This window comes from Cheilinus undulatus, linkage group 2 (assembly GCF_018320785.1).
Source record: "Cheilinus undulatus linkage group 2, ASM1832078v1, whole genome shotgun sequence".
Classification (NCBI taxonomy): Eukaryota; Metazoa; Chordata; class Actinopteri; order Labriformes; family Labridae; genus Cheilinus; species Cheilinus undulatus.
This window is the reverse complement of record NC_054866.1, coordinates 18,148,844-18,176,366: the sequence shown is the minus strand read 5'-3', so window position 1 is coordinate 18,176,366 and position 27,523 is coordinate 18,148,844. Positions and strand designations below refer to the sequence as shown.

Genomic DNA, 27,523 nt, shown 5'->3' with positions numbered 1-27,523 from the left:
CCGGGATTTAGCTACTGTAGGCAAATAGAGCAGAGGGAGAATACACAGGCCTCTGTGAGTCTATGTGTTAGGGTGTGGGTGTGTGTGTGTGCGTGTGTGTCGGACTGCTCCACGGCATCATGGACACAGGTGAGACCTTCATTCTTACACAGACTCCCAGCTGCCACTACTGTCATTGTATTTCCAATACAAATACTGTCTTTATGTTAGAAAATAGATTTTATATCCTTTAAACACTTCATGTCTTTATTTGTATATTTCTTTATTTCTAATTTAATGATGCAGTAGGAGGCCTTAAATAAGATGACGTTTTTATGTATGAAAGTTAAAGTTGTAAACTATCTTAGTTGGCTTTAACAAACCCTCCTCACAGATGTTTTTTTTCAATATTAAGGGGTATTTTTGTATATATTGTGATTGGTGTCCATCTGTTTTCACAGTGAAAGCATATTATTCTGCTTTATGTTATTTTTACAAAATGTTTTTTAGTAAAATAAAGTAATCATATATTTTTTTAATATTGCTGAAGGGTGTAATTGGGTTATTTAAAGATGCAGGAGCTTTTTTTGGTATGCTTTTTGTAGTCATTTTGACTGTCTTAAACAAATCTTGACTCAAAGGATAAACTACCTGCTTTATTTTGAAAATAATTAATGAACTTTACATTGAAGTTTATGTCATGAGTTGGACCACTGTCAAAGAATTTTTTTTGGTTCCAAAAGAAAATGAGAGAATGGTATTTAAAGGTAAATGTTTGATAGAATATGGTGCAGATGAAGTTGGACTTGCTCATATAGCTATTTTTGAATGTTTCGTTTCCTTTCACAAAAACCTCAAAGGTGCAGTGACGTACTTATTTTTTACAACCATAGCTGCAGGGAGATACTGCAGTGGCTTAACAAAGGTGTGCCAAAAGGAACAAAGAAATGCAATTAATGCAGTTTTCAAAATATTTGTGCATTAATGAATCGCAAAATGTATGAAGGATCACAGCTATAACATAGGGCTGTCAGTAATGCATTAATTGCAAAGCAGTAAAGGTCACAATGAGTGCATCAATTTTTATTTTTTGCATGCTTTATCATCCCTTTCAGCACACTTTGGTTAAGCCCCTGCATCATCTTCCTACAGTCACAGTGATGTAAAATATGTCCATCACTGATCCTTAATGTCTTATCTCACTTTAAAAAAATAAATCACAGACAGCTCAGTGGGCAAGTCAGAGGTCATCTGAACCTTGTTTGTTTACCTTTATACTCTTCCCTACTTTCCTTTTCAATCCATAACAAGTTATTTTTTCTGTGGTTAAGTTCAGGCGATAATCTTAGATCTTTCTTACTTTCTTTTAAAATAATGGCTGCAGTCTGTTGCACCAGCTATGTGTAAGTTCTGTCTAAAATTATGGAGTAAGATCCACACCAATCTTTTTGTGAAAATAGTTTAGTTGTATCTCTGCTTGCATCACAGAGATGTAAGGTTAATCTTGGCTAGTAGAGCTTTACATCCAAACTAATTGAAGTATTGTATATTGATTTAAGCAATCATCAACAAGTATTTCTAAACCCAGTGTTTGTTAGAGTGCTGCCTTTTGTGTCTTAATGTCTCTAAAAAGGCTAAATGCTGAAAATAGCCTGAACCCCCCGTTAATCCTCAAATGGCACTTAACGTGTATATGTATGTCACAAAGTATTTTGTATAGATGAATACCAATCAGTGTTAATTTCGTCGACTGAAACTATGACTAAAAATGTTCATCGACAGCCTTTTTTTCCATGACTAAAAACTAGACTAAGACTAACAAAAATAGAACTGTGATGACTAAAACTGACAAGAAGTAAGTTTAGTTTTCATCAACCTGACTAAAACTAGACTAAAATGTAACGTAGTTTTCGTCAGACGTTCAAAGTCCATGACATTTCCCCACTGTGGGTAAATCTGTCAAAAAACAATGCAGCTGTATTTCTTCTGCCACTCAGCTGTAGAAAACAGCGACCCCAGGTTTGGCAGGGTGCATAGACAACACTACCATGATTTAGTACCAGATTTAGGCAGAAAATAAATGCATTAACTAAAAGTAAAGACTAAAATGTGAGGACTTTTTATAGACTAAAACCAGACCAAAATGTTTGAGTTTTCATCGACTAAAACTAGACTAAATTAAAAATAATAGTAATGAAAAATTAAGAACCTGCTACATAGAACTTTCAAGGTATCTTAAGCTTATTAATGTTTTTGTATTTAAATTATTTTCAAAATCTGATGAGCAGTTGAGCAAGATTTAGGCTTATCCAAAACATCTATTTGAAAAGTTTGGCTCATTACAGGATTGTTTTTTTGTTTGTTTGTTTGTTTGTTTTTGTTTTTGTTTTGTTTTTTGCCTACAAAATCTGCATGCATAAAAAACTACCAAGGAATGTACCACAATGGCTAACAGCACACATTTCAAATTAGTCAGATAATGTTTATATGCTGTCTGCTGCATTCATCATGGATTATATTTTTAAACCCGTCCAAACAGCCCAAGTTTTGCACATTCAAGTACATGCTTGCAGTAAATTGCCTCTTTTTAGCAGTCCATTTGCATTGACCAAACCAAAGGCTATTTCCATGACATTTACACACCGATCCCAAAGACCCATTCACCTATATGAATAAAACTGTCAGACATTCAAATGAACACACATTTGTGGGGATGGATGAAAATTTGTATGAAGTCAAACTGTTTTTAGATTTGTATCAAATGTAGATTCCCACACTGTCTTTCTGCTTCATCTAGAATATTCTAAGAGGGTGTACCAAGGCGTTCGAGTGAAGCACACAGTCAAAGACCTGTTGGCGGAGAAGCGATCCCGACAGACAAACGGGCCCAGATACAGTGTAAGCATAACCTGGTCCAAACCCCTCTGCTTTTGTCCCTTCTGTCTCTCCCCACTTCATTTTTCTCCCAAACCAAACAGCACAGCCACAGTTGACATTCTGTTGGTGGCACAATTAAGAGGTCGCCTTTTAAAAATCTCTTCTCCTTGTTTACATTTGGCTTGTTTTGTGGACCAACGATCCATGGTTGATCCATTGACCACCTGTAGCCTCCCTCCTCTGTCTCCTGCTCCCCTCGGGCGCTCACAAAGCCATTCTGTAAATATCTGTGTGTGTAGAGAGAGACACAAAGAGTCCTATCCCAACCTCACAAAAGAACACTGACACAATGCTCGCAATAGTAGCAGCCATGATCTCCTAAAAACCCCCTGAGGTGCAGGTTGAGGTGGGGGCGGGGTGGGAAGCCTGAGGTGGACAGGTTACACAGAGAGGCAGAAAAAGGGCCAGTGAAGGAGGCTGCCTATGCAAAGTTTGATCCCCGCACACCTGCCAGCCGATATTGTCCTGCGCCATGTACAGGCCACAGACAAGCCTCCTATTGTTGTCTCAGGAACACACGCCAACACACACTCACAGATTCTGCCTTTAGACGTCTGCATGCATGAGCAAGACTGGCTTTTCATTTTAAACAAACCGCCTGTCAAAAGGCTTTTCCAGGACAGCATTCACTGTTTGCTTTCTGTTTAGCATTGGCATGTCCACTCCATAGATATGCAGGCTGCTAATGCATTGCATAATGAGGGTATTGAGTGAGAGACAAAAAAAGAAGATACGACAAAAAGAGAGTAAGGATCAACAATCACCTTCCTCCAGTGCAACATTTGAATGAAAGTAGCTGCTAAAACTATCACATCAAGACAGTTTAATCCCTTACATACATGTAATTTATTTACATTAATACTATTAATGGTATGGGGCTGCTTTTTAGGGTTTGTGCTAGCCCACTTATCACCAGTGAAGGCCAATCTTAAAGCTTCAGCATACCAAGACATTTTGGACAATGCTATGCTTCCAAATTTTATGGCAACAGTTTGGGGAAGGCCCTTTCCTATTCCAGCATGACTGTGCCCCAGTGCAGAAAGCAAGTACTAGAAAGACATGGTTTGATGAGTTCAGTAGTGTTGTACTCAAGACCACACTACCCGAGAGCATGACTTGCCTGAGACCAGAGTGGTATTTCTGACTAGAAATAAGATGGATTAGTGTCCAAGTTTATGCAGGTGCTATTTGTTGTTTTAGCAAGTGTTCCCCCTTATTATCACATTAATAAAATAGAAGAATAGCTGATCAGGGCTGGTCTTGACCGGTCTTGATGGAAAAACCTGAGTCTGGCCAATCCAAGACCAAGACAAGACCGAGTAAAAATGCTCTTGAGCACGAAACAAGACCAAGACATTAAAAAAATGGTCTTGAGACCGGTCTCAAGACCAAGAACATCCTCAAGTACTACAACACTAGAGCTCAGAGTGGAAGAACTTGACTGGCCCACACAGAGCCCTTACCTCAGTCCCATCAAGCACCTTTGGGATGAACTGTAACAGAGATTGTGAGCCAGGCCTTCTTAGTGACCTCATAAATGCTTTTGCTCAATAAATGGGCACAAGTTCTCACAGAAACACTCTAAAATTTGTGGAACGTCTTCCAAGAAAGGGCAGAGGCTGTTTTAGTCGCAAAAGGGGGTCAACTCCATATTAAAGTACATGTGTTGAAATAGAATGTCATTACAGTCCCTGCTGGTGTAATAGTCAGGCGGCCAAGTACTTTTGTGTAACTTTTGTGACCCTGCAATTTGTGCAAGTGAAAGATGTGACTCATTTCTAAATTGGGCCCTCACGGTCTTAAATTAGCGTCCACCAAATGAGAATGTCTGTGCAGTGTGGGGGGGGGGGGGGATTTGATCATTCTACCAACCTTGCAGCCCTGAATCACCTCAGACATGGGCTGTGGCTGGGAGTCATAGTCAAAGGTAAATGCTGGAACTTCCTACAGGATCGCTGCTATAGCCCAGTGCTAAAGCTAAGTTGCTGTTATGACATGATACACATTTTCTTCCCCAGTTACAGTTACTATTTTGTTCAAAGGCCTTTATGTCAGGATGCAGTGTGTCCTAAGAAGTTAAAAAAAAAAATTAAAACATCAGAGATGGTCAGACAAGATTGTTTTCCCATCATTGCTTTTCATATTGCTATGTCAAAATTACACACAGGCCAAAATCATTTTTTCATGTATGCTTTCAGCAATGAACTAACTGCCAAGATTTGCCTTATTATTGTGATCACCTCTTATTTAGTGGGCAGGAATGGAATAACTGTGGGTCATCCTCCAACTGCAGCCTCAACCAGTACTTTCTATTGACCAGTGAAGAAAACCCATGCACACCAACGTTAGAGTTGCTATCATTAGCCCACACCTCTTTGCAAATTAAAGACTTTGGCCTTGGAGCATCGCCTGGATCAATCCAGGAAAATCCAAACTTTCAACAGTCATGGTTGGACTTCCTCTTTATCCCCTCACTCCTGAATCTGTTCTCTGTCTTTCTTTATTTACTAAAAATCAATCCATTTTACCAAGCATATAGCAGACGTCCGCTAAGCAGATCATTTTTTTCTGGATGTTTTCTCATTCTTTGTTCCCCTGAAGTCTACTGGCACTCTCCAGAGAGCACCCACCTCACACTTTAAAAACTCTAATCTAAATCATAAGACAGATGCCACGGGAGGGATGATTGTATAAATATAGCAGGCAACTCCTGCACACTATCTAAACTGCACAAAAACAGAGGCAACATTTGCAGACTGAAACTTTGATCATGTGTTTGTGCAGTTTAGACAATGTGCATTAGTTTACTTTCAATTTTCATAACTGACAACCGAATAAAATCCAGTATTTTGGTGTCTATGTTTTATAACATACCACCGCTCAAAAGTTTGAGATCACTGCCACATTTCTTTGTTTTCCAAAGAAAAACATTTTCTTATAGTCCACAAACAGTTATCAGCGACTGTCAGTCCTCTGCATCTATCTCCTAGTATGGCTGCTAATCCAAGTTAATCATGTTGCACAGCTAGAAAACATTTTACTAACTAGAAAAGCACTCAGAAAGCGCAGACCTCCGCCATTAGCCCTGTCTCCCAATAGTACAGAATCCTTTAAAAAATTCCTGGATCCAGACGGTGATCTGGATCACTCCCAAAATCTAATCAGTTCTTCCTTGTGCCATTTCTGACATTTCCTGAAAATTTCATCAAAATCTGTCCATAGCTTTTTAAATTACAGTATGTTGCTAACATACAAACAAACTAACGGAGGTAATAAGACAGTAAAAAGACTGTACACTGGAAGACTGGAAGAAGGTGTCATACATGGATGAGTCCAAGTTTGAGGTCTTTGAATAAAACAAAAAAATATTTGTGAGATGCAGAACAAATGAAAGAATGCATGAACAGTGCTTAAAACCATCAGTCAAGCGAGGTTGAGGCAGCGTAAAGGTCTGGGGGGCTTAGGAGGTGGTGGAATAGGAGATTTGTAAAGAGTAGAAGGGACCTTGAGGAAGGAAAGCTATCACAGGATTTTGCAAAGCCATGCCATACCCTCCAACAGCACTTGCTTGGGGCCAATCTCATCCTATAGCAGGATAATGACCCAAAACCCACCACCAAAATGTCTACGAAATATTTAAAGAACAAGCAGTCAGCCAGAATTCTGACTGTAATGGAGTGGCCAGCAGTCTTTGGATCTGAACCCTTTTGAGCTGTTTGGGAGCAGCTTAACTGTATGGTGTGAAGAAAGACTCCATCAAGCCAGTCCTTCTTGTGGGAGATGCTCCAGGAAGCATGAGGGTGAAATCTCATCAGATTACCTTGAAAAACTGACAGAATGCCTAATGTCTGCACAGCTGTAATTGCTGCAAAAGGTGTTTTTTTTCAATGAAGGGAAAGTTTATAAAACATTTTTCGTAAAAATAGTTATTTCTAACTCTGTATTAGAGCACACACTCTGTATTGCTGTATTTCCTATTCAGACTAATTCCATGAGTTTTTCCATGGAAACAAGAAAAATTCCAAGTGATCCCAAACTTTTGAGTGGTAGTGTATATCTATTGTTTGGTTTCTTAGACATGCACATCACTGATGACCAACATGATGAAGGGATTTTGAGAGGTACAACTAGATATGTGACAAAAAGAAAGAATGTCCCTACATCCTCTCTACAGAGCAACATTTGGTCAGAAACAAACAGTTATTTAGAGCAGTTACTTATTTCCATGCAGCAAAGGGGTCACAGCTGTTGGGTTGTGTGATACGAGGGGAGTTGTGAGTGGGAGGATGCATAATTCTTGGCTGTACAGGTGACAGATGAGAGTTTCATCTAAACACAAATTAAGTGAAGCAGAGCTGCTCTGAAGGATGAAATACACATATGGTTGGGTTTAGCTACAAGCAAAAACATTTTCAGGATGTAGGTGGCTATAATCTTTTATTTACAGTAGATCCCGTTAACTTTTGTTCCTAACCACAGACCTTATATAAGAGGTAGACATAGCCACCACACAGTTATCAAGAGGTTGCTGCACTGCTGTTCTTAAATGTCGAGTTTGGCAGTTTGGTTTGTAATGTCAGAACTGACCAAATTTGGACGTTAGGATGCAGAGCAATTTTTTGGTAATACTATTGCTGTTTGGTGAGCTAGATAAAGCTGTAATGCTGAGTGACTGTGATATTCATAGATATAGGTTTGGATCCCTACTCTCTTGCCCTTGTTTCAGATTGTGTCCAACCCCCAGAAATATACATATCTAAAAAAAAAAAGCCAGATTTTGACCTGAATTCTTTACCTGGTACATGCTTTCTGTGATTCTTCATGCAACAATTAGTAACATTTGTTTTAGAAGCATATTTCATTTTAGATGAGAAGATACAACTTTTTTTTAATTTTCTGAAATAATGAGATGAAATAAAAAAGAACAGAAAATATGGAAACACCTTACAATGACCAAACACTATATAGCATAAGTAAAGTATAAGTTAATAAATTAAATGTGAAAACAAAGCATCAAGAGCTGTGTTTATGAATGACATATATATCATTTCATGCTTTGGTGATGATGACTTAACCTGCATGCTTCACTAAAGATCTACTTATGCTTTACTAATGCATCAATAAAGTATTTACAACTAACTGAAGACCTTTAAATTATTCCTAATATTGTATCTGTGACTGAGGAGTGAAGTTTTCACTAATGCTTTACAATTTACAATTACTATTTCTCTATTGATGCTAAAAATGTATAGTTTCTGTAAAGTGTTACTGAAAAGTTTCATGAAAAAAAACTCTCTTTTAAGAGAGATAATTTTCTCACATTGTTTACAATTATCCAGGATACTTGCTTACTTTATCAAAAATAAGATTCCTATGATTCCTCATGTAAATCGGAAATCTTCACATGCTTACTGTGATTTATTGTAGAAGAAAGGATGCCTAGCACAGGACATGCTAGTCATACATCCAGCTGTGATCAGCTGACGGCCAACTGATTCCAATTATCACCTCCCAGCTCCCACAGCCAATCATACCTCTTTCTCTCAATACAGCAGTGTATTTAAATTTGACATACTTCTCACTGTTTCCTGCTTGCATTAATGCTGATGCACCATGCTTCTGATGCTGGCAAAGCTTAACCTCCTCCTCCCCAGCCTCCTCCTTTATAGCACAAAGCTTTTTGCACCCTCATATTCAGATTCATGCTACTATGGATTTATTTCTTTTGAACTAATTGTAATGTGTTCTGTACTCATTGTCTTACATGTATCTATCCATATGGGGGTTTTAAGCCATGCACTCCCTGGAAAGTCAAAGCATATTGCTTGACTAACCCAAGGAGCATCTTTTAAGCAGAACCTTCTCAGCCAAGTAAAACTGTTTATCTATTTTGCAGTACAATGGTAAAATGAATGACAAGAGTGTTCCTGACTGAAACACTAATATTGTAGAGAGTATTATACAGTATTAGGCCCATAACTTATTGTGAATGCGTGGAAGTTTTTTATATCACTTGAGAAAATAAGAGTGTTGTTTCTGCAGGATAAGCTGGGCTGATATGGCATGTTACACATATTTATATCTGTAGAGCAGTGGTTTTCAAACTTTTTACACAAGTAAAATCATGTAAATCTAGTGAACTGGATTATAAATACTTGTTTCACAATTGTGACAAAACAAGTGCCCTGTACATTGATTTACTGTCATGGAGTACCCCTAGAGAATGACACCCACATAGAACCTGGGCATAAAATGGAAAGCTGACCTCTCTAAGTGTGTCGTAATGTCAAATAATAAAAATTATAATTATAATAATGATAATAATAATTTTAAAAAGATGCTTCATTGCATCTTGACAATCAGTGGAAGTCACACCCTTAAGCATACTCTTACTGTAACGGGACCATGTTTTGCTAAATGAATGTCATGCTGTATTCAAGAAGACTTCAGATTAGTGGTTTAGACTGTAAACTAATCGGTAAGTTATTAAGCTAAATAATCAAGTAAGGAGGATGGTTTTCTTATGTGCTTTGATTCAAAGAAAGTTACATTTGCAGTTGGCTCATAGGTTTATGCTCCAGCTTCATGTTCTGTCTACCCTAAGGCAATATCACTTCCTGTAATCAAAACAAAGAACAGGCAGTTGGCCAGCTGGATTAGCTCAATTTGTCAAGCCAGTGTTGAACATACCGAGCCTATAGTGTTTGACACATCAGATGAAGGTCCTAAAATGTCCTCAAATTAACCCCTTAAGGCCTGTTGTCGCATATTTGATACATACTTTTATGATACCACTATCTTATAAATATGCTCAACAAATTACTAAAAAAAAAACTTCTGAATACAATCTGATAAATGATAAAAAACACCCTCAAGTGGATTATCAGTTACCAAAAACACCTAATGAATAAAATGAGATACTAAAAATATAACTGTTAAATTTTGTAGAATTTTTTTTTTAATTTCAGTAGAAAGTTAAATAAACATTTCAGTGACAAAAAAATATAATTTTCTGGCTATTATTCATGTTTTCAGGCTTTAAGGGGTTAAGAAAGAAAAGAAAGCCATCACCCTAGGATGCAACAATATGAATGCAATGTTAAACAAAAAAGTAAATTCCATTTCTATGAAATATTGTTAGCAAAGATGTTTGTTAAAGATAAAACAAGATGTTTATAGCTGTGCAGTTTGTATGGCAGCAGTTTAGATTTACAATGTTCTAGCATACATTAAACTGACTATCAAAAGTTAATACTAATCCAGTCATACAAAGGCAGTTCTCTGTGATTGCATTTCAATCAGGAGAGTATTAATAATAGTGATACACTTGTTTTACAAGTTTGGAAATGTAAATATCTTTGTAAAGAAGACTCCATTGTGATGTGCTGCACTTATGTCCATGACAAATTTCCCTTTCTGAGGATCTTGACCCTGACATTGATGAGATGGCTTGGGGGTGGCGATGAAGGGATGCAAAGTGGACTACCAAGAACCTGGACCTGAGCACAGATGAGATGTAATAGAGGTGGCTGGGGTGGAGGAGGGTTGCAGCTGTTGCTTACTGTGCAGGAACAGAGTGCAGATTTTAAAATATGACAGTAGCAGGATGAGGTAACAGTGGAATGGCATGATTTTGAACTTAAGTGAGTTCTGTAAAAATAAGTTCTGTAAAAAAAAAAAAAAAATCTGTTACAATTTTCTCACAAACTTCAGTTCAAGTCATATATTCAAGGTTTAACTTTAAAATAATGCAGTCAAAAAGCTGTATTGAGATTATTCCTTGCTTTTGACTATGAAAACAAAGAAATATTTAAATTACTTTGACTGAAGTTATTATCAGAGGAGCATTTAATGATAGATTTAAAAAAAAAGACAGGTATGGTCAAAGTGTTTAGGGGGAAACATATTGAAAACGATATAATTTAAGGAAATAATCACATTTGTTCCACTGAAGGGTTAAAATTGACCTTGGTTTGCCTCTTTATCTGTGCATAAGTTATCATCCAATTCTCTGCTAGAGCTTCATAGCTATCTTTATTCCACCATGATAACAGGATAAAACATCACTGGCTTTGGTTTAACTCTGGGAGTGGTTTAACAGCAGAAGTCACATCCATATCCTTATAGGCTCATGAAATTTTTGAATATGATGGAAGGAATACATTTTTAAAAAGTAGGGACAGGGCCATCTTTATCGTTGTGTAGCACATCCCTCTTCTTTTAACAACAGTATGTAAAAGTTTGGAAGTGAGGAGACCAGTTGCTCAAGTTTGGGGAATGTTGTCCCATTATTGTCTAATGTTGGATTCTAGCTGTGTCTTCTATGACAGATTTTTTTGTTGTGCGATGCACCAAATGTTTCCTACTGGTGAAATGTGTGGACTACAGGCAAGCTAGTTCAGCACCCAGACTTTTCTACTGTGAAGGCACGCTGTTGTCATGGATGCAGTATGTGGTTTAGCATTGTCTTGATGAAATAGTCCAGTTCTTTTCAAAGAAAGAGGGTTCTGGATGGGAGCATATATTGCTCTAAGTCCTTTATATGCTTTTCAGCATTGATAGTGCCTTTCAATTTGTAAGCTGCCCACATCATAGGCACTAATGCAACCTCATACCATCAGAGATGCAGGCTTTTAAACTGGGCCCTGATGTCAGGCTGGATGGTCCCTCTCTTTGGTCTCTTTTGTACACAGTGTCCATTATTTTCAAAAATAATTTCATATTTTGATTCTTTTGACCACAGAACAGTTTTCCATTTTGCCTCAGTCCATTTTAAATGAGTTTTGGCCCAGAGAAGGTATTCCAGGATTGTGTTCACATATGGCTTCTTCTTTGTATGATCTAGCTTTAAAGGCAATTAATCATCACATCTCCAAAGTAAGTACACACAGGGGGGTTATTTTTATATTTGGAGTGATGTATAGAGAAGCTTATGGTGGCTAATGCTTGCGGCTTTAGACATACACTACTATAAAAGGTGTAAACTTCATCAGTTGGCTGCCATGCTTCCCCTGCAGCTGTTAGGCATGTCAGCTATGCACATCTGCAAAGTCATGGACACGGTATTTATTAAACACATGACTTGTGGGGCCAGTGTTGAATCAGAGGGATGTGACAAAGTCAGGGGACAATAACGGAAAGATTTTAGAAACAACTGATAAACCAAGCCCACAGTTATCTAAATCTAAACAGTGTGTTATTGACTCTGCAGAGACGAACACATCTATCATACGAGATGGTGACAGATACGTTCTGTTGTAGAAGTGGACTGGAAACCTGTCAAACTAAGGGAAATAAGATTGGTGATTCAGTTCAGTTACTGGAGGATGCCACTAGGGGGCACACCAGAGGGATCAAGCAGTATAAATCTACATAATGTGTGGGATGTAAACTACAAACATGGAGACACTTGAGAAGGTAATTATAATGTTGATTCTGAGATCAGACCAAACATTATCAACAACAGTAATAAATAGTAAGATCAGATCAGCTCAGACTGATAACTGTGGGTCAGAACACATTGTGTGCTCTCTGTTTCTCCAACATTTTCCTCTGCACACCAGCGTATCAGTTTGTTTGAATGAAACACCTATGTTTGAATGTGTTACCTAGTGTTAGCTGGTGACTTTCATCCAACTGGGTTGGTAGATTAATAGATCATTATAAGGACAGAACGAGTCCTCAGGAATAGCCCTTTGTTTAGATTTTTGTGATAATGTCACAGTATCCTCATCAGACGTGTACTTAATAAAAACTGCCAGACACACTTGAATGAAAGTCACCACTTTAGATGGCCACTTTTTGAGCTATGACACCAGTCTTATTACCTCCGCCAAGGAGGTTATGTGATCGGCAGGGTTAGTTAGTTAGTTACCCATGCCAATGAAATCGGCAGGGGGTTATGTAAAGGGTTCCGTATCTTTGTTTGTTTGTTTGTTTGTATGTGTACAAGATAACTCCAGAACGGAAAGTCGGATCTTCACCAAACTTTCAGGGAATGTTGGGATAGTGACAGGGAAGAATTGATTAGATTTTGGTGATGATCTGCACACCCGTTCGTTTTTTCTTGGACTTCCAAATTTTGAACACCATTGTAATCAATGGGAGCATGAGTTCCTCGGTGGCGCTGCTTAGACGCGGGTCTGCCACCTCAGACAGCCATTCTAGTTAGTTTTGTTGTTTGTTAGATTGTTAGCAACAAAACTCAAAAAGTTATGGATGGATTTTGATGAAATTTTCAGGAAATGTCAGAAATGGAACAAGGAAGAACTGATTAGATTTTGGGAGTGATCTGGATCACCATCTGGATCCAGGAATTTTTTGAAGGATTCTTTACTATTGGGGGATAGAGCTAATGGCAGAGCTCTGTGCTCTCTGAGTGCTTTTCTAGTTTGCATTATATTTTTACAGGTTTAAACATCAACTTGTGGCAGACCAGATCTGTCACAAGTTTGTTTGACATACATGTTAGTCTCTGTGCTGTGACACAGTGACACATGGTAAACATGGAGAGCTATACCCTTTGCAGTTTGTCTTTAAAACTTTCAGCCATTGCTGTCTCTGCTGCTGCATTCACTGTCTCACTTTCCTCCACTATCAGTCACCTTTAGATTGTCTTGTGTCCATGTTGGCCGTCTCTGTACTGCAAACGCTGTCTCAAAATAACTTTTGGTCAACTAGACCTCCTGACAAACAGCTGCAGCATGCAGTTGCATTAGCTCTTCCCCTAATTATTATCAATAACTCACATCCTTCTTAAAAAGAACGCACGAGTTGTTAACCCCCATCCTTCCACACAGTTTGTGCCCAAAAGGAGATGAACTATTTTGACTAATATCCTTTTTTTTTTCAACCCTGGCTGTAGGCACAATATAAGACAGATAAAAAAAGCTTTTATTGATCCCACACTGGGGGAAATTTGGTTATTACAACAGTTCTCAATAGATAAACAACAAATATAAAACACGGTCAGAGAAAAGAAACACACCTGTAGTAATTAAACACAAGATAAGAATATCATTATAAGTATTTCCATAGAGTATGTGAACCTTCACCTGCTTTCTTTACTGTAAAAATGGGCTTTTAATATGAGGAGTGTATGAAGGATCAGGGGTTTTACCCAAATCAAGAAGAGTCTGGGGGCATGCATGTGTGTAAATTCCCTATGTATATTCCTATAGAGCAGTAACAACCACTTTTTTCAAGCCATTTTGAATACACATATAGATTTAAAATCCCCAATCATCTGTACACCATTTCCAACTAAAATTCATCTCTTTTTTAAATGTCTCATTTCAAGAGTTTCATTTCAAGTATTTCCTATTTCCTCCTATAAAAAAAGCTTATAGTGAAGCAGAAATAACATTTTAAGTAGACATCCAGCCACCAAAGACGTACAATTTTTGTCATGAACAGTACAAGAGAAAGGACCCACATGACCGGGAAGAGAAGGGACACAAACCTGAAACAGAGACAGGGGTGAGTGATCTTTAAAATAAAACAGGAAATACAAGACATGACACATGAGGAATAAATAAAGAAACAGATACGTAACAGACAGACATGACAAATTTATCTAAATAGTACATCCCTTGAGTTGTCTACAGTTACCTTTTTGATTTCAGCTAAGACAATAATCAAAATCAGACATATAGAGCTTTAAAGTAGATGTTTCATTTATCGGGATCTTTGTGATCATGCAACTTCAGGCCATTTAGCTGTTGATTTTCACATGAAAAACTGTTTATTTTGTCAGCAAGTCTTTCCTAGTACAGCCTCAGTAAAAAAAAAAAAGTTCAGAGGGCTGTGTTGAATGTTAATAAAAACAGAATACAATGGTTGTCAAATCTCATGAACCCATATTTTATCAACAATAGAATGTTAACAACATTGAAGATGTTGAAACTCAGACATTTTATCATTTCATGAAAAATATCAGTTTATTTTGAATATGATGGAAGCAATACATTTCAAAAAAGTAGGGACAGAGCCATGTTTACCATTGGGTAGCATCCCCTCCTCTTTTAACAACAGCACCTGGACTCTTCTACTGTGAAGCCATGCTGTTTTGATGGATGCAGTATGTGGCTGTGATTGGCTTCATGAAATATTCAAGGCTTTCCCTGAGAGAGACTGCAGTCTCAGTTTCAACATCTGATTTGTTGTTATTATTTATTTGTGACCAAAATATGGAAATCATTGCATTCTGTTCTTATTTACATTTACACAGTGCATCAACTTTTTGGAATTGGGATTGTAAATACATATAGTGTATTTTAAAGAAGGTATTTTTTATGGTCTTTTTAAAGTCAAGGTCAGATTAGGATGTCCACACTGCCATCACAATAGGTTGTAAATTTCATCACCTTTTCAATGCAAGCTTTACTTTTATGTTTACAAATGACGCATGTAGACCTCAGCATGCACACAGTCACTAAAGCCGTCCCCGTCCTTATGTTAGCTAATGCCACCTTTTATCTCTGGGAATAAAAGGCCATTGAGAGCGCAGAGCAAACTCTGACCACAGACTCCAACTCCTCATGTTAGAGCAAAGAGAGCGAGGCTGAAAATATAAAGCGTCTTACACCATTTCACTTCATCTGCTTCACTTTTCTGGGAGTGTTTCTATTGGGGGGCTGTGCCCAAACATGCTGCTGTTACATAAATGGTGAAGGACTTTGAGAAATGAAACAAGTGACATTTTATGACACTGAAGAGACTTTGTATGACGTGTTTCTGGATCAGATGACCAAAAAAACAACTCATAGTACAAGATAGGGCTGAACTTCATGACCCCTGTAGGGAAACTGTGGTACTTCAGGAGTAAAATATGATCAAATAAAAAATAGAAACAGATATATCTGGGTAGATTTAAGATAAAATCATTTAAATCTAATTTAAAGTGTGTCCGTTTTCCAGTAAATGTCAGCACTGGAAAGATATTTCAGTGTGAGGATATGAGTCGTTACACATGTGTTTTACAAAGGAAGTAAGGAGCTTTTTGGTCAGTAAAGATAAATAAATCCATCACTGCCCTCTTCCTCCACCGCTCACATAGACACGCACCTACACTGGGACTGTCAGTGGGAGCCTGAGCAAGCTGATTTCCATACGCAGCCTTCAGAGATGCACTGAGCCGTACCAGGGCCACATGAGGAAGTCTTGGCACTGGCAAATCACATTCAAATTCTGCCCTCAAAATTTGCTTGCCTCCCAGCCAACACGGGCTTAATATCAACTCTTTCATGTTAGCAATATGCAAAGAGGGGAGCCTATCATGTCAAACCCTGTGTGTGCATCCGTGCACTCTGATCGCTCGGACTCTGCATGAAAATGCTATAAGAACAGAAACTCAGATATACTGCAGTAAGGAAGTAGAATCGGTGATATTAATTATTCATCAAATATATTTTTTTTTTTTACCAAATATAGCAGAAGTACCACAAGTCAAATGATATGTATGAATCTCTAAATGAACCAATTGTTTGTAGTTATAAAGAACTCAACCATAAGTTGCAAAAGTTTCAGGAAAAGACAGTAGTATTTACATCAACCCAACATTAATTCACCATGAATAAAGACTTGATAACAGAGGTGAGAGAAAACTTAGGGCAGAAACCTTGAGGAGAAGCAGACTGACTGTAAACATCCATCTGCTAAAGAGGGGAACAGTGAGAGCTGCAGACAGAGAGAGAAACTGAAACAGGCAGACAGCTACAGATTATTAGTCTCAATGCCAAAAAGTTGGAGTATGGTAGTAAAGTATGGAGTTTTCCAAACATGCATCCTCCTCTGTCTTTGGAAAACTAACTGGTTCAGGTGAAAATTAAAGCTCCTCCCACTGAGAAAAAGGAGGAAAGTTAGAATAAATGCACAGCAGGCAACCCTTGGCGGTCATAGGTGGTTTTAGCACTAGGCTAATTGCCAGTAAATGAAAGTAGGAAATGGAAATTGAAAGTATGTGGCAGTGAGCATTTCTATTCATTTTGAATTTTAGGTTATGTTGTTACTCCTCTACGAGATGAGGGGCAAGCACTGCTAAATATGTGTGAATGTTATTTTTTTTTTAATTTCCACATTTGGATAAGGCCTATAACTATGTGTCTGTTACCTGAGTGGAGATGCTTAAAAAACACTATTTGTTCACTTGTTATGGCTGCTTTTAGCACAGAGGGCAAGGGCCTTATATTGGTTTGGCTTTGCCTGGGACCTAAAATCACTGAAAAGCTCCGATCACCCAGGAATGGCAGTTCTGCTTTAGGCTAGTTGTAGAGTTAAACCAAATATTGATAGACTTGAGTGTTTTTCTATATATTTTTGGGGCAAATTTCAGGCTTTTATTTATAGAGGACAGGGGATAGAGTCAGAAACAGGAGAGTGGGGCTGGGACATGCGGGAAAGTAGCCACAGGTCGTATTTGGACCAAGGCATCATGTGTACATGGGGCGTGCCACACACCTTAACCACAAGGCCATCTGTGCCTCAGCCTTGAATATGTCAAAGTCATATTCTATGGCAAACACCCACTGATTTAGCTAACAATTAGCAATGCAAGGACTAGTATGAATCGGGACCATCAGCATTAATACATTGATTGCAATAAGTTCATCATTTTTCTATGGAATTAATCTCATGTTTAGTTCAGCACACTTTGATTAAGCTACTGCTCCATAATGTGTCATTCTCCTTTAAAAAATCAGACATCTCAGTAGACAAGTAAGATTTCATCTGGGCCTTGTGATATCAAACATTTTGCCTTTTATTGTTCTTTAAAAGTTTAAAATGCAAAAAGTGGAACCCCAAAATGTGACCCGATACTGTGAAGCTTATTTCAGGAGTACTGTTTTCTGTATGCAGGATCATTAACCTCTAAGAATAGGTTTAAAGTTGAGCTTTTTATAAACAACATGGCTTCCCCATTTTGATGTCATGTGGTATACCTTCATGAATGTTGAACTGGAAAAAGTTTAAGCGAGAGGCTATGGTTCTCTTTTCTTTTAAAGTGAAAAAGTCTGTACTTTAATCAAAGAAAAATAAGTCGACACAAATGTTGTGCTCTCGTGTGTTTCTTGAATAATTTAGATTTATTTTACAGATGTAAAAGAGAAATAATCATATAAACAAGCTCATGGAAAAAGTCATTTTTACACACAAGGAAAATACAGGACAAAAGACATAACTGTCAACACTTGTTGATTCAATTTGCATTGAAAAACTTTATAATAACTGCACACTAGCATTGTTTGTAGATGACACATAATAATTAATAATAATGCTTTGTAGATATCACTATTGGTTTACATCTGTGTGATAGTGAGTGGTTTTTATATAGTGTTTCCATTTACATTTCTGAAAATAATTAATCCCATCCGCTTGTTTCTATTTTGAAGTTTTATTCAGATTCATGTTTGCACAGATGAGCTCATGCTGATTCCTGAAACTGATGGTGACATTTGATAATCTTCTAGGGAAGCACGACAATAACATGCCACAGCCAGCGTGTCTTCATAAGTGCATGAAAACGTCCTTCCTGGTGAAGCTGTTGTTCCTTGCAATGTGAGATGAACCAGGAGTTAACTTTCACTTTTGGCACCAGGACGCCGTTTATTCTGATAACAGCAGAGATATAGAAGGTCTCTCACAGCCATGGCCCCCATGCTTTTTTAATGTAGTAATTAGGTCCAAAAATACTCTAGTACAAAAGACTGGCATAAATATTCAGAAAGAATCCCTTCATCCCCTTTTTCAACTTAATGTTGTAATATGATGCTACAATTGTTTAGATTCAATTTTTCTCTCAATCCACTATCAGTACCCCCCTTTATTTTACCCCACGACACATCAAAATCTAAAAAAACACAAAATACACAAACATATCTGTATAAACAAATCTGCAAGAAGTGTAGAGCTGAAATTATGAGATTTACTTACATTTTATGATTGAGACCCACAGTCCTGTGATGTAAAAACACTACCGACAGGCCATGACCAAACACAGATGAATTGCATGCAAATAATCTCACGGCAGATAGACTGTTTTATATATCCGCTGCATGGATGTACAGTGTTGCACATTCACCATACAAAGGGCATTACGCTCCAAAAAGTTCTCAGAAGGTGATTGGAAAAATGTTCCCTCTGTCACATCTATGACAGGTAAATCAGAGCAAGAAGACAAAATGAGGTAGTAGGCATGCACAGCTCCATTGCTAACAGGCTAACACTGCTGTAATATACAAACAGCAAAGCATGACAGTAGTTAAAATTAATGCCGAAGGCCATCGTGCAAAATCATCTTCTCTGCTCAGAGAAGATTGAGGTGTGGCTCTTTGCTCTTGCTTTCATTACAAAATGTGGTGGAGATCTGATTAAACTGCTACTTTTCTACATCTACATCCAGGCTAATTGCTCCACCAGCAGCCATTGTATACTTTAGCTTACAGTACAACTCAGACCCACCCATAACTTTCGCAAACCCATGCCAAAGCAGGTCAAGAGAAGAGTGCCCACATGAAAAGCTTTGAGTGCTGTTTTTGCTCTTTGTTTAATTAAAAAATATGGTCCTGTTTTCACTAAACTGACACTATTGCAACATACAAGCTAATCGCTACACTGGTGGCAGCCATATCAACTCACAGCACAACTTAACCTCACCCGTATAGCAACTGCCTCGTTTTCCTCAAATGATGCTGATTGGTCCGAAAAATGTTCAGTTCTGCACAAACCTTGTAGATCTGAACTTTGCAAGGAGGATTTGCCTGATTACAGTCCGGCAAATTCATTTGCTTTGCAAGGTTAGCGTGGCTTTTATGGCTAAAATACAGAAAGATATGTTCAAAGTTCAAACCTGAGCAATTCAACTCAGCTTGATGTTTTAAAAAATGGTTGAATGCATGGTAAAAGTTTTGCTGTCCAAATCAGAGACTTAGAGGAGCTTTATGACTTCAACACTTACCCTTCCAAAATCTCAGATACACTGGTCTAAGTCTAAGTCTAAACCCCCAGAATTTCTGTCAGTTATGCATCATTTAAAAAGGATGTTTTTACAGAAAATAAATGGGAATTTACATTTATGTAAACACAAAACAAACAAACAAAAAAATTTAATAAAAAAAGAATGAATCTGTCAGTATTTCTTATTTCTCTGTGTCCTTTCTTTCACAGGGAGGATCCACCACTCCACCTTCATTTGTCCAGATGTCAGGTGAGACTCTGAAACCAAACACAAAAACAAGGACCTTCATTGCTCAGTTTTCACTGACTGAGAGACAAATCTGGCAACACGGGCTCATTCAGCCCACCTATGTTTTACTATAATGAATACTTAGAGAACCATAATTTGTGTTTGACCCTTTAGTGTACATATGAAAGAATCAATGACACCTCACTCTCATGCTACAAAAGTGTAGCCTAAATAACCCGCTGTGACTGTGCGCTGTGCGTTTATGTCCACTGACATATAAACAGACGTAGCCAGTGTTGTAGCCAGAAATACTACATTTAAGACGAATCAGGATCAGAATGAGTCAGAATGAGTTGAATGCAGCCTTGATGTTACATTTATCTCAAGCAGAACAATAGTACACTCCTTGGTAACTTTCAAAGCATTTCTTTGGTATCTAACCAAACACTTACTGGAACTAAACAATGTGTGAATCCAGACATTGTTTCAAGCCCCCTTTTTCCTGTTTTTCACTCTTTCTGGCCTTCTCAAGAACTTCCCAACCTCCTTTCTAAAGGCTGGAGAAAAAGGCTACATGAGGACAGTCAGCCATTATATAAGTGTAATAAACTTAAATGCAAATAATAATATACCTATATATACCTAACAATGCAGATGACCTGAAGGCCACTATCAAAGCAACCTGGGCTTCCATTACACCTGAGCAGTGCCACAGGCTGATCGCCTCCATGCCACGCTGCATTGATGCAGTGATTCATGCAAAAGGAGGCCCAACAGAGTATTGAGTGCATAGAAATAAACATACTTTTCAGAAGCCTGACATTTCTGTGTAAAACATCCTTTTTAATTGATCTTATGTAATATTCTAATTTTTTTGATACACTGAATTTTGGGTTTTCTTATCTGTAAGCCATGATCATCAACATTTCAAGAAATAAAGGCCTGAAATATTTCACTCTATGTGTAACAAGTCTATATAATAAATGGGTTTCACTTTCAGAAAAGAGTTCCAAAAAATATTGAACTTCTTTATGATATTCTAATTTTTTGAGATGCGCTAGCATAGGAGATGGAATAACCTAAACCTCTGCCAGTCAGTAGGGGAAGCTCCCTATATTTCTGCTTCACTTTTGCAGAGTTTTTGTGTTGTCCATCATTTCCTCAGTTGATGACTCAGTTGTCTTCATGTTTTAATTGAACTCATCACTTTGCTCTCTGCAGGATCTCACATGCTGCCCAGCTACTACAGCATGAGGCGTCCCTTCATGTCAGACTCAGACTTCTGCTCATCCACCAAGCAATTCTCCCCAGACGTCTACTCGTCCACACTGGGGGGTAAACCTCTGGGCTGTGAGCCGTCCACCATGAGCAGCTACTCCTCCCTCATCGACAGTTACTACCCAGAGACCTTTGGTGATTACCGCAGCGCTGCTTTCTCCAGCTCAGGAGGATCTTTCCTGCCCTCGTCAGCCCTCTCCTCTCTACTGCCTCCTTTTGGTGGGGAGTCCTCACATTTATTTCTGGTAAGATGAGATGTCTCAGACAAAGATAGATGAGGAGGGGATAGACATTTTAAGTATTGATAATCAACAATAGGTCTGGGCCAGCCCCCAGGGTTTATTTTTTTTTTGTCTTCTTTTTTTCACTACTTGGCTCAAACTTTGGGTTGATAATGACTGCACCCAACTCAGGGCCATTTGGTATTTTGGTACTCATATTACCATTTGGTAATACTTAAGTGTTTTGATCTGTTTCTTTTGATCCAAATGATATGTAATTTCAGTCTCTAATCTATACAGCAACCAGCTAACCTTGCAAAGCAGATGGATTCGCCCGTTTCCATGTTTCTCACTGGTGAATCCATCTTGCAACGCTCCCATTTAAACCATTTGGGCCGGTTAGAAAGGAACAGGACCAGTCAGTAACGAGGGGCAGTACTTTCGGGCGTGGCGGAGTCGTGATAACTGGTTAAGGCTGTGCAACAAAATTTACACTGATGTTCAGAATATCTTGAAAATTTTATTTCACAAAATCTACATACAGAAATTACAGAAATTTTCTGTGAAAATTCTCAAGCATATTTTTCATAGTATTCCATAAAATGTATCACAACATTTCTTCAAATATTATCCAAATGTTTCAGTGAAACTTTATCATGAAGCCTAAACACTTAAATAAAAACAAATCCCCCAAAAATCCATATAAATTCCTGAACAATTTCAACCAATACCCCAGACTTTCAAATTAAATTTACCTTTAAATTTCTTAGCCAATAAAAACATTCCCCAAAATTCCATGAAAATGGCAGACAGTTCAGTGATCAAATTCCATGAAATTTCCATGAAAATTCTTGAAAATAATAAAGGATAATAATAAAGGACACCAGACCACCAAATTTCCAGTCAAATTCCCAAGAGTAAAAAAAAAATTCCAATACATCAGTGAAAGCACCTGCAAGTTTCAGAGCCATTTCTAAACCCAAAATTTAAATCATATTCCCAAAAACATCATTATTATATTTCCCAAATTTCAATTAAAATGCCTTTAAATTACCAAACAAATTCCCCCAGACATTCAAATAAATTCCTTAAATTCTCATGACCCCCCACCCAAAAAAAAAAATAAATGTAAATAAAAGCAAATTTTCTCCAAAACTTACAACGCAAAATCTACAGAACATGCAAACATATCCCCAGAATTTTACAGCAAATTTCCAAACAGATTTCTAAAGATTTTCATTTAAAAAATAAAGCAAATTCCCCCAAATTTCAAATCAAATTCACCCTAAAATGTCTTATCAAATTCTGACAAAAATCTGAAGATAATTACATTACCCATTATTCCATGGAAATGATGAGTAGTTCCCCCCAAAAAATCCCTGAAAATTTTTAAAGCATTCCACCACCACCAAATTTCCACTCAAATTCCCCAACAATTGCAAACTTCCAAAATTTCCAAGAATAAAGTAGAAATTTCAAAGAAAATCCTCTCCAAAACTTTTAAACTATTTTCTATCACTATTTTATCACTATTTCCAATTTTCCAAGGAAAAGACAAAACCTTTCCAAATTAATTCCCCTAACATTCAAAAAAATTCCCTGAAATTTCCACAAAAAATTCTTGAAACTTTTAAAAGACCCCACCACCAAATTTACAGTCAAACTCCCCAAAAATTACAACCTTCCATGAAATGAAACTACAGATTTCAAAGAAAGTTCTCCCCAAAATATAATAAAGTAAATTATAATTACAGAATATTCCCAGAAAAATCACTGTTGCATTTCTAAATTTCCTTAAAAATTCATTTAAAAATTTCAAATAAATTCCACCAAATTTTCAAACAAAACATCCAAATTCTCAATGAAACTCCAAAATATACAAACATATCCCCCAAATCTCCATGAACACACTTGAACTCTTCCAAGCAAAATGTCACCACATTTTCAAAGAAATAAAGAACGAAAGAACAAAAGAATGCCTGTAATCCACGAGGATCATATCACTGCTTTGGAGGCTTGAGCTTTAATAAAACTTAATCTTTATTGTAGTTTTCATACTACAGGTTCAGTTGAGTCCCAAGAATGTTGATGCTTTCTTTCATTATGAAGATAAAATCAGTGAATTATGACTTATCATTTTGTCTTCCTGCCTCAGAGAGACTCATGGGAGCAGTCAGTTCCAGAGCCTGTACCCCAGGTGGACTCTCTGTGTCCAGACAGTCTGGCTTCTGTCAGCGTCCCGCCCTCCATGCCAAGCCCTGACCCCCCAGGGAGTCCATCCCAGTACCGCTCCCCCAGCCGAGGCTCTTCCATGATTTCCAGCAGCCAGCCCTACACCCTGCACCCCCTGGAGGATGCCCACTACCACCCCCTGACCACCAGCAGCTCCTACCCTCTCCCCTCCACCTCCTTCTCCTGCCCCCCGTACATGAGCAGCCCCGTCACTGACCTGGTGTCAAAGATGGTGACGGAGGAGGCCGACAGCCACGCCAGCCTCCCTGCTAACGGCGAGGGCCACTCCTGCTGGCCCAAAGAGGACGGAGTGAGCACCTGGTCACCATACGAGATCAGGAGGGCCTACTGAACAGAAATAATGAAGATGGAGATTTCACAGACAATAAATGGATGAACTCAACAAATAGAGAAAACTCAGTTCATCAAACATCTCTAAAGTGTTTAGGTCGACAATGTTAGTGCTTTTATAAAGAAAACATTTACATGTTGATATGTTTGTAGCAATGTGTTGGACCATGCCGCCTGTTTTACATCCTGGTCTCATGGGGATTTCCTCCTGTTTGTGTATGATATGTTTTTCTGTTTGAGTTTCATGAGTTATTGTTACAATTATGGACTAAAAACAACAAAATAAACAACATTTAGTGCTTAGTACAGCAAATCGAAATTACACTCCACTTTTCTGGTGTAACAGAAAGCATTGCAGTTGTATTTAAAAGGTTTAATTTCAAGTTTTGCTGAAAATATTTTAAATATTTGTGTCTGTATCTTCCCTTTTCCAATGAACTTTTTGTTTTCCCGTGTAGAAAGTCAGTTATACCATCATCATGAAAAAAGCAACCATCTGATGTTAGATTATGGAGTAGCTGTACAACAGTACAATACGTTCACGTTTTGTTTTATGTGACAATAAACAAGAAAGGTGGGTTTTAAAACTGTGTTTTTGATCATCCTCTTATGTTTCTCAATACTAAATAAGACAGGAGAGTTTGGTGGCTTAAGCTCTGAAAAGATCCACATGGCCTGGATGCTCAAAAGGTTTTAACAGAAAAGTTTAGGATATCTGGATTTGGTAATCCACAGAAGAGAATTTTAAGCCACACTGTGCATGCATTATGGGACATGTAGTTTACCAATGTCATGCTAGCCCTTTTTGAGTTTTTTTTAGCCCTTTTTGAGTTTTATAATCTCAAAATGTCCTAGGATTTATGTAACTACAACAGATAAAGTGCAGTGGATATCCACAAAAACAATGGTTTTGCATTTCCACACATAAATCCAAGCATTTGTTTTCAATGCCAAACTATTCAAAAAAGAAATTGTACTGTAGTTGCACACTCTTGTCTTTTTAATCAATAATTTTGTAAGCTTCTGCTTTCAGACTTTATTATGAATTTATATGAAATTAAATATAATAATAATCAAATGCAGACTCAAATAAGTTGCTGATTTATAGTCTTACTGTAACAACCAGGCTTTTAGGGACATAATTAATGCTGATGTGGCCCTGGATGAAAGTGAGTTTGACACCCCTGCTCTACAGTCTTGGCTTTAACATACAGACACAGAGAAAGTCAGCTACATACATAATGTTTGTATTAGTATGTAAAGTCTTTGACTACAGAGCTGAAAGTATAACAGCGTCAAAGGTTGATGTTATTTATCTATCTAGTCTGTGTTTATAGCTTCTCCTGCTGCCTTTATATGCAGTGGCTGGTCACTGTATAAGCTATGGTTTATTTAAGGCATCAATAATCCAGTTAATAAAAGTTATTTTTAACATTTAATTTCAAGATATCTGATAAGGAAGTTTTTCCTTTGAAGGCTTTAACTACAGACATCTGGGGTGTTCTTTCTAAAAGGAGGAAATTGACTAAATCTCAGAAATGTTAGATTGTCATAAGGAAGAATTAAATCTTCATATGCTAAAAGAAATTATTACACTCAGGGTGTTCAAAACCAAAAAGACAGCATACATTAATAAAAATATTTCCAGCTTCTTTTTCATTTTTTAATCAAGATCAGACCTGATCATAAATATCAAATAATGTTTTATTTTATTTTTCTTTGTTTTCTTTTTCTTCTTTTTGTTCTTTTTGGGTTTTTTTTAGAAATGTAAAACTTTCAATTCCAGTTTAATGCAAAACCTTGTGTGTAAAAAGCCTTAAGTTTAAGTAGATTTACAGGCTAGTACCTTTACTTTTACTGAAGTTCATTCTAACCAGAGTAACTGTGCTTTTATTTGAGTCCAATATTAGTGTGACTTTTCCACCCCTGCTGGCTATACGATGTTAAAACCTCTTGCAGCATTTACAGATTCAATTATGTGTAAAAGCAGAGCAGGGAAGGGAGTGCTTACATTTGGCCACTAGGTGGAGCTCTTCCATCACTGCAGCCACTGTGTGCTGCAAAGAGGAGAGAGAAAGTCTGACCGTGAGCAGAGACCCAAGAAGAGGGATGAAGATCTTATGTGGTTCATGTAGTAAGGGAAGACCTGGCCAGGGCTGACAGACATGTATTCTGAATGGTAAATGGAAATAAGAACATTTCGTACGCATATCTTTCACAAGAGACACAAACCAGTCTATTCTATTAGGCTATTTTCTTCATTAAGTGACAAATGACTGCTGTCAAAACTAGTGATTCTCATGATGATATAGCTAGAGTACTAGTTAAACGTAAAATAAAACAATAACACTAATGATAGAGATTTACTAAGAAAATATGATTCATTGTTATTCATTAAACAGTATTTGTTCAGTTTGGCAAACCAATCTGCTCCAGATGTTTACATCTGGATTAAGAGGATATTTGAGTGTAAATTTGTTTTTTTGTTCATTTTTATTTCATTGAATTTACGTATTCTTTCCTCCAAACAAAATTTCATGGGTAAATGTCAGCAGCAGCTTTTATTATACGCTGATATGTTGTTTATTCCCACTTTCTGACGCTCAGAGATAGTTTTAAGTGTCTTTTAATAGATTTTAGATATATATTTTTTAAATGTAAGTAAGATTTTCTTAAAGTTATGGGGAAATTGTGTGGAAGTGATTTTATTCTAATTGTAAATTGGCTCTAATGAGATAAAAAGACACCATCTTCCCCTGGAAACAGTGGTTATAGTTTAATTATCTTTTCTTTTAATTAAAAAATAAACTGTGTTTAATGTCTAAGTTGAAATAGAAGGATCTTCTGAGTCTCCTCCTGCTGTCATCAGCAGTGCGCTCAGAGCACCTTACAGGCCTACGATGCCAAAGATGGCTGCTGCCCTTTGCCACGCCCACTTCTTCCTCACATTTATGCGTTTTTGTCTAAAATAAAGCTTTACAATGTGTTTAAGCATAATGTTAGTGTAAACGATGATGTTATTAATCAAGCTGACGCAGATAGAAGTTGAACTGCGATGTTTAAGTGGCGCTTAGAGCATCCAAGGCTGTAGTGCCTAATGAGGGGGTGTGATGCTCTGATATTGGAAAAGGAGGATAAAATTAATAAAAGTATGGTTTCTTTTCGGTCAAAGTGTGAAATAATATTATATTATATTAAAGTAGGGCTTATACTATGCCCATGCGTAGTGATTTTTGTACAAAAATCGATAAAACTCGGTTGCCTCTGAATATTCAAATTGAAAGTAACGCGCAATCAAAGTATTGTCAAATCATTGAGTTCTAGGGGTTTTAAATAGTAGGCA

At 37.5% G+C, this 27,523-nt stretch overlaps 1 protein-coding gene across 1 annotated transcript; it reads left to right on the top strand.

Annotated features, from left to right (window-relative positions):
• si:ch211-213d14.1 (uncharacterized protein C11orf53 homolog) lies at window positions 1-24,663 on the top strand. Its single transcript, XM_041813130.1, has 5 exons — window positions 1-129; window positions 2,777-2,877; window positions 20,080-20,119; window positions 21,320-21,621; window positions 23,753-24,663. Exons 1-5 carry the CDS (start codon window positions 120-122, stop codon window positions 24,179-24,181), a joined length of 882 nt encoding a protein of 293 aa, XP_041669064.1. The 5' UTR covers window positions 1-119; the 3' UTR covers window positions 24,182-24,663.
• Window positions 24,664-27,523: the final 2,860 nt, after the last annotated feature.

Coding starts and splice junctions, on each gene's coding strand:
- si:ch211-213d14.1 (XM_041813130.1), top strand. Junction 2,878..20,079: donor CAAACGGGCCCAGATACAGT/GTAAGCATAACC, acceptor TTTCTTTCACAG/GGAGGATCCACCACTCCACC. Junction 20,120..21,319: donor TTCATTTGTCCAGATGTCAG/GTGAGACTCTGA, acceptor TGCTCTCTGCAG/GATCTCACATGCTGCCCAGC.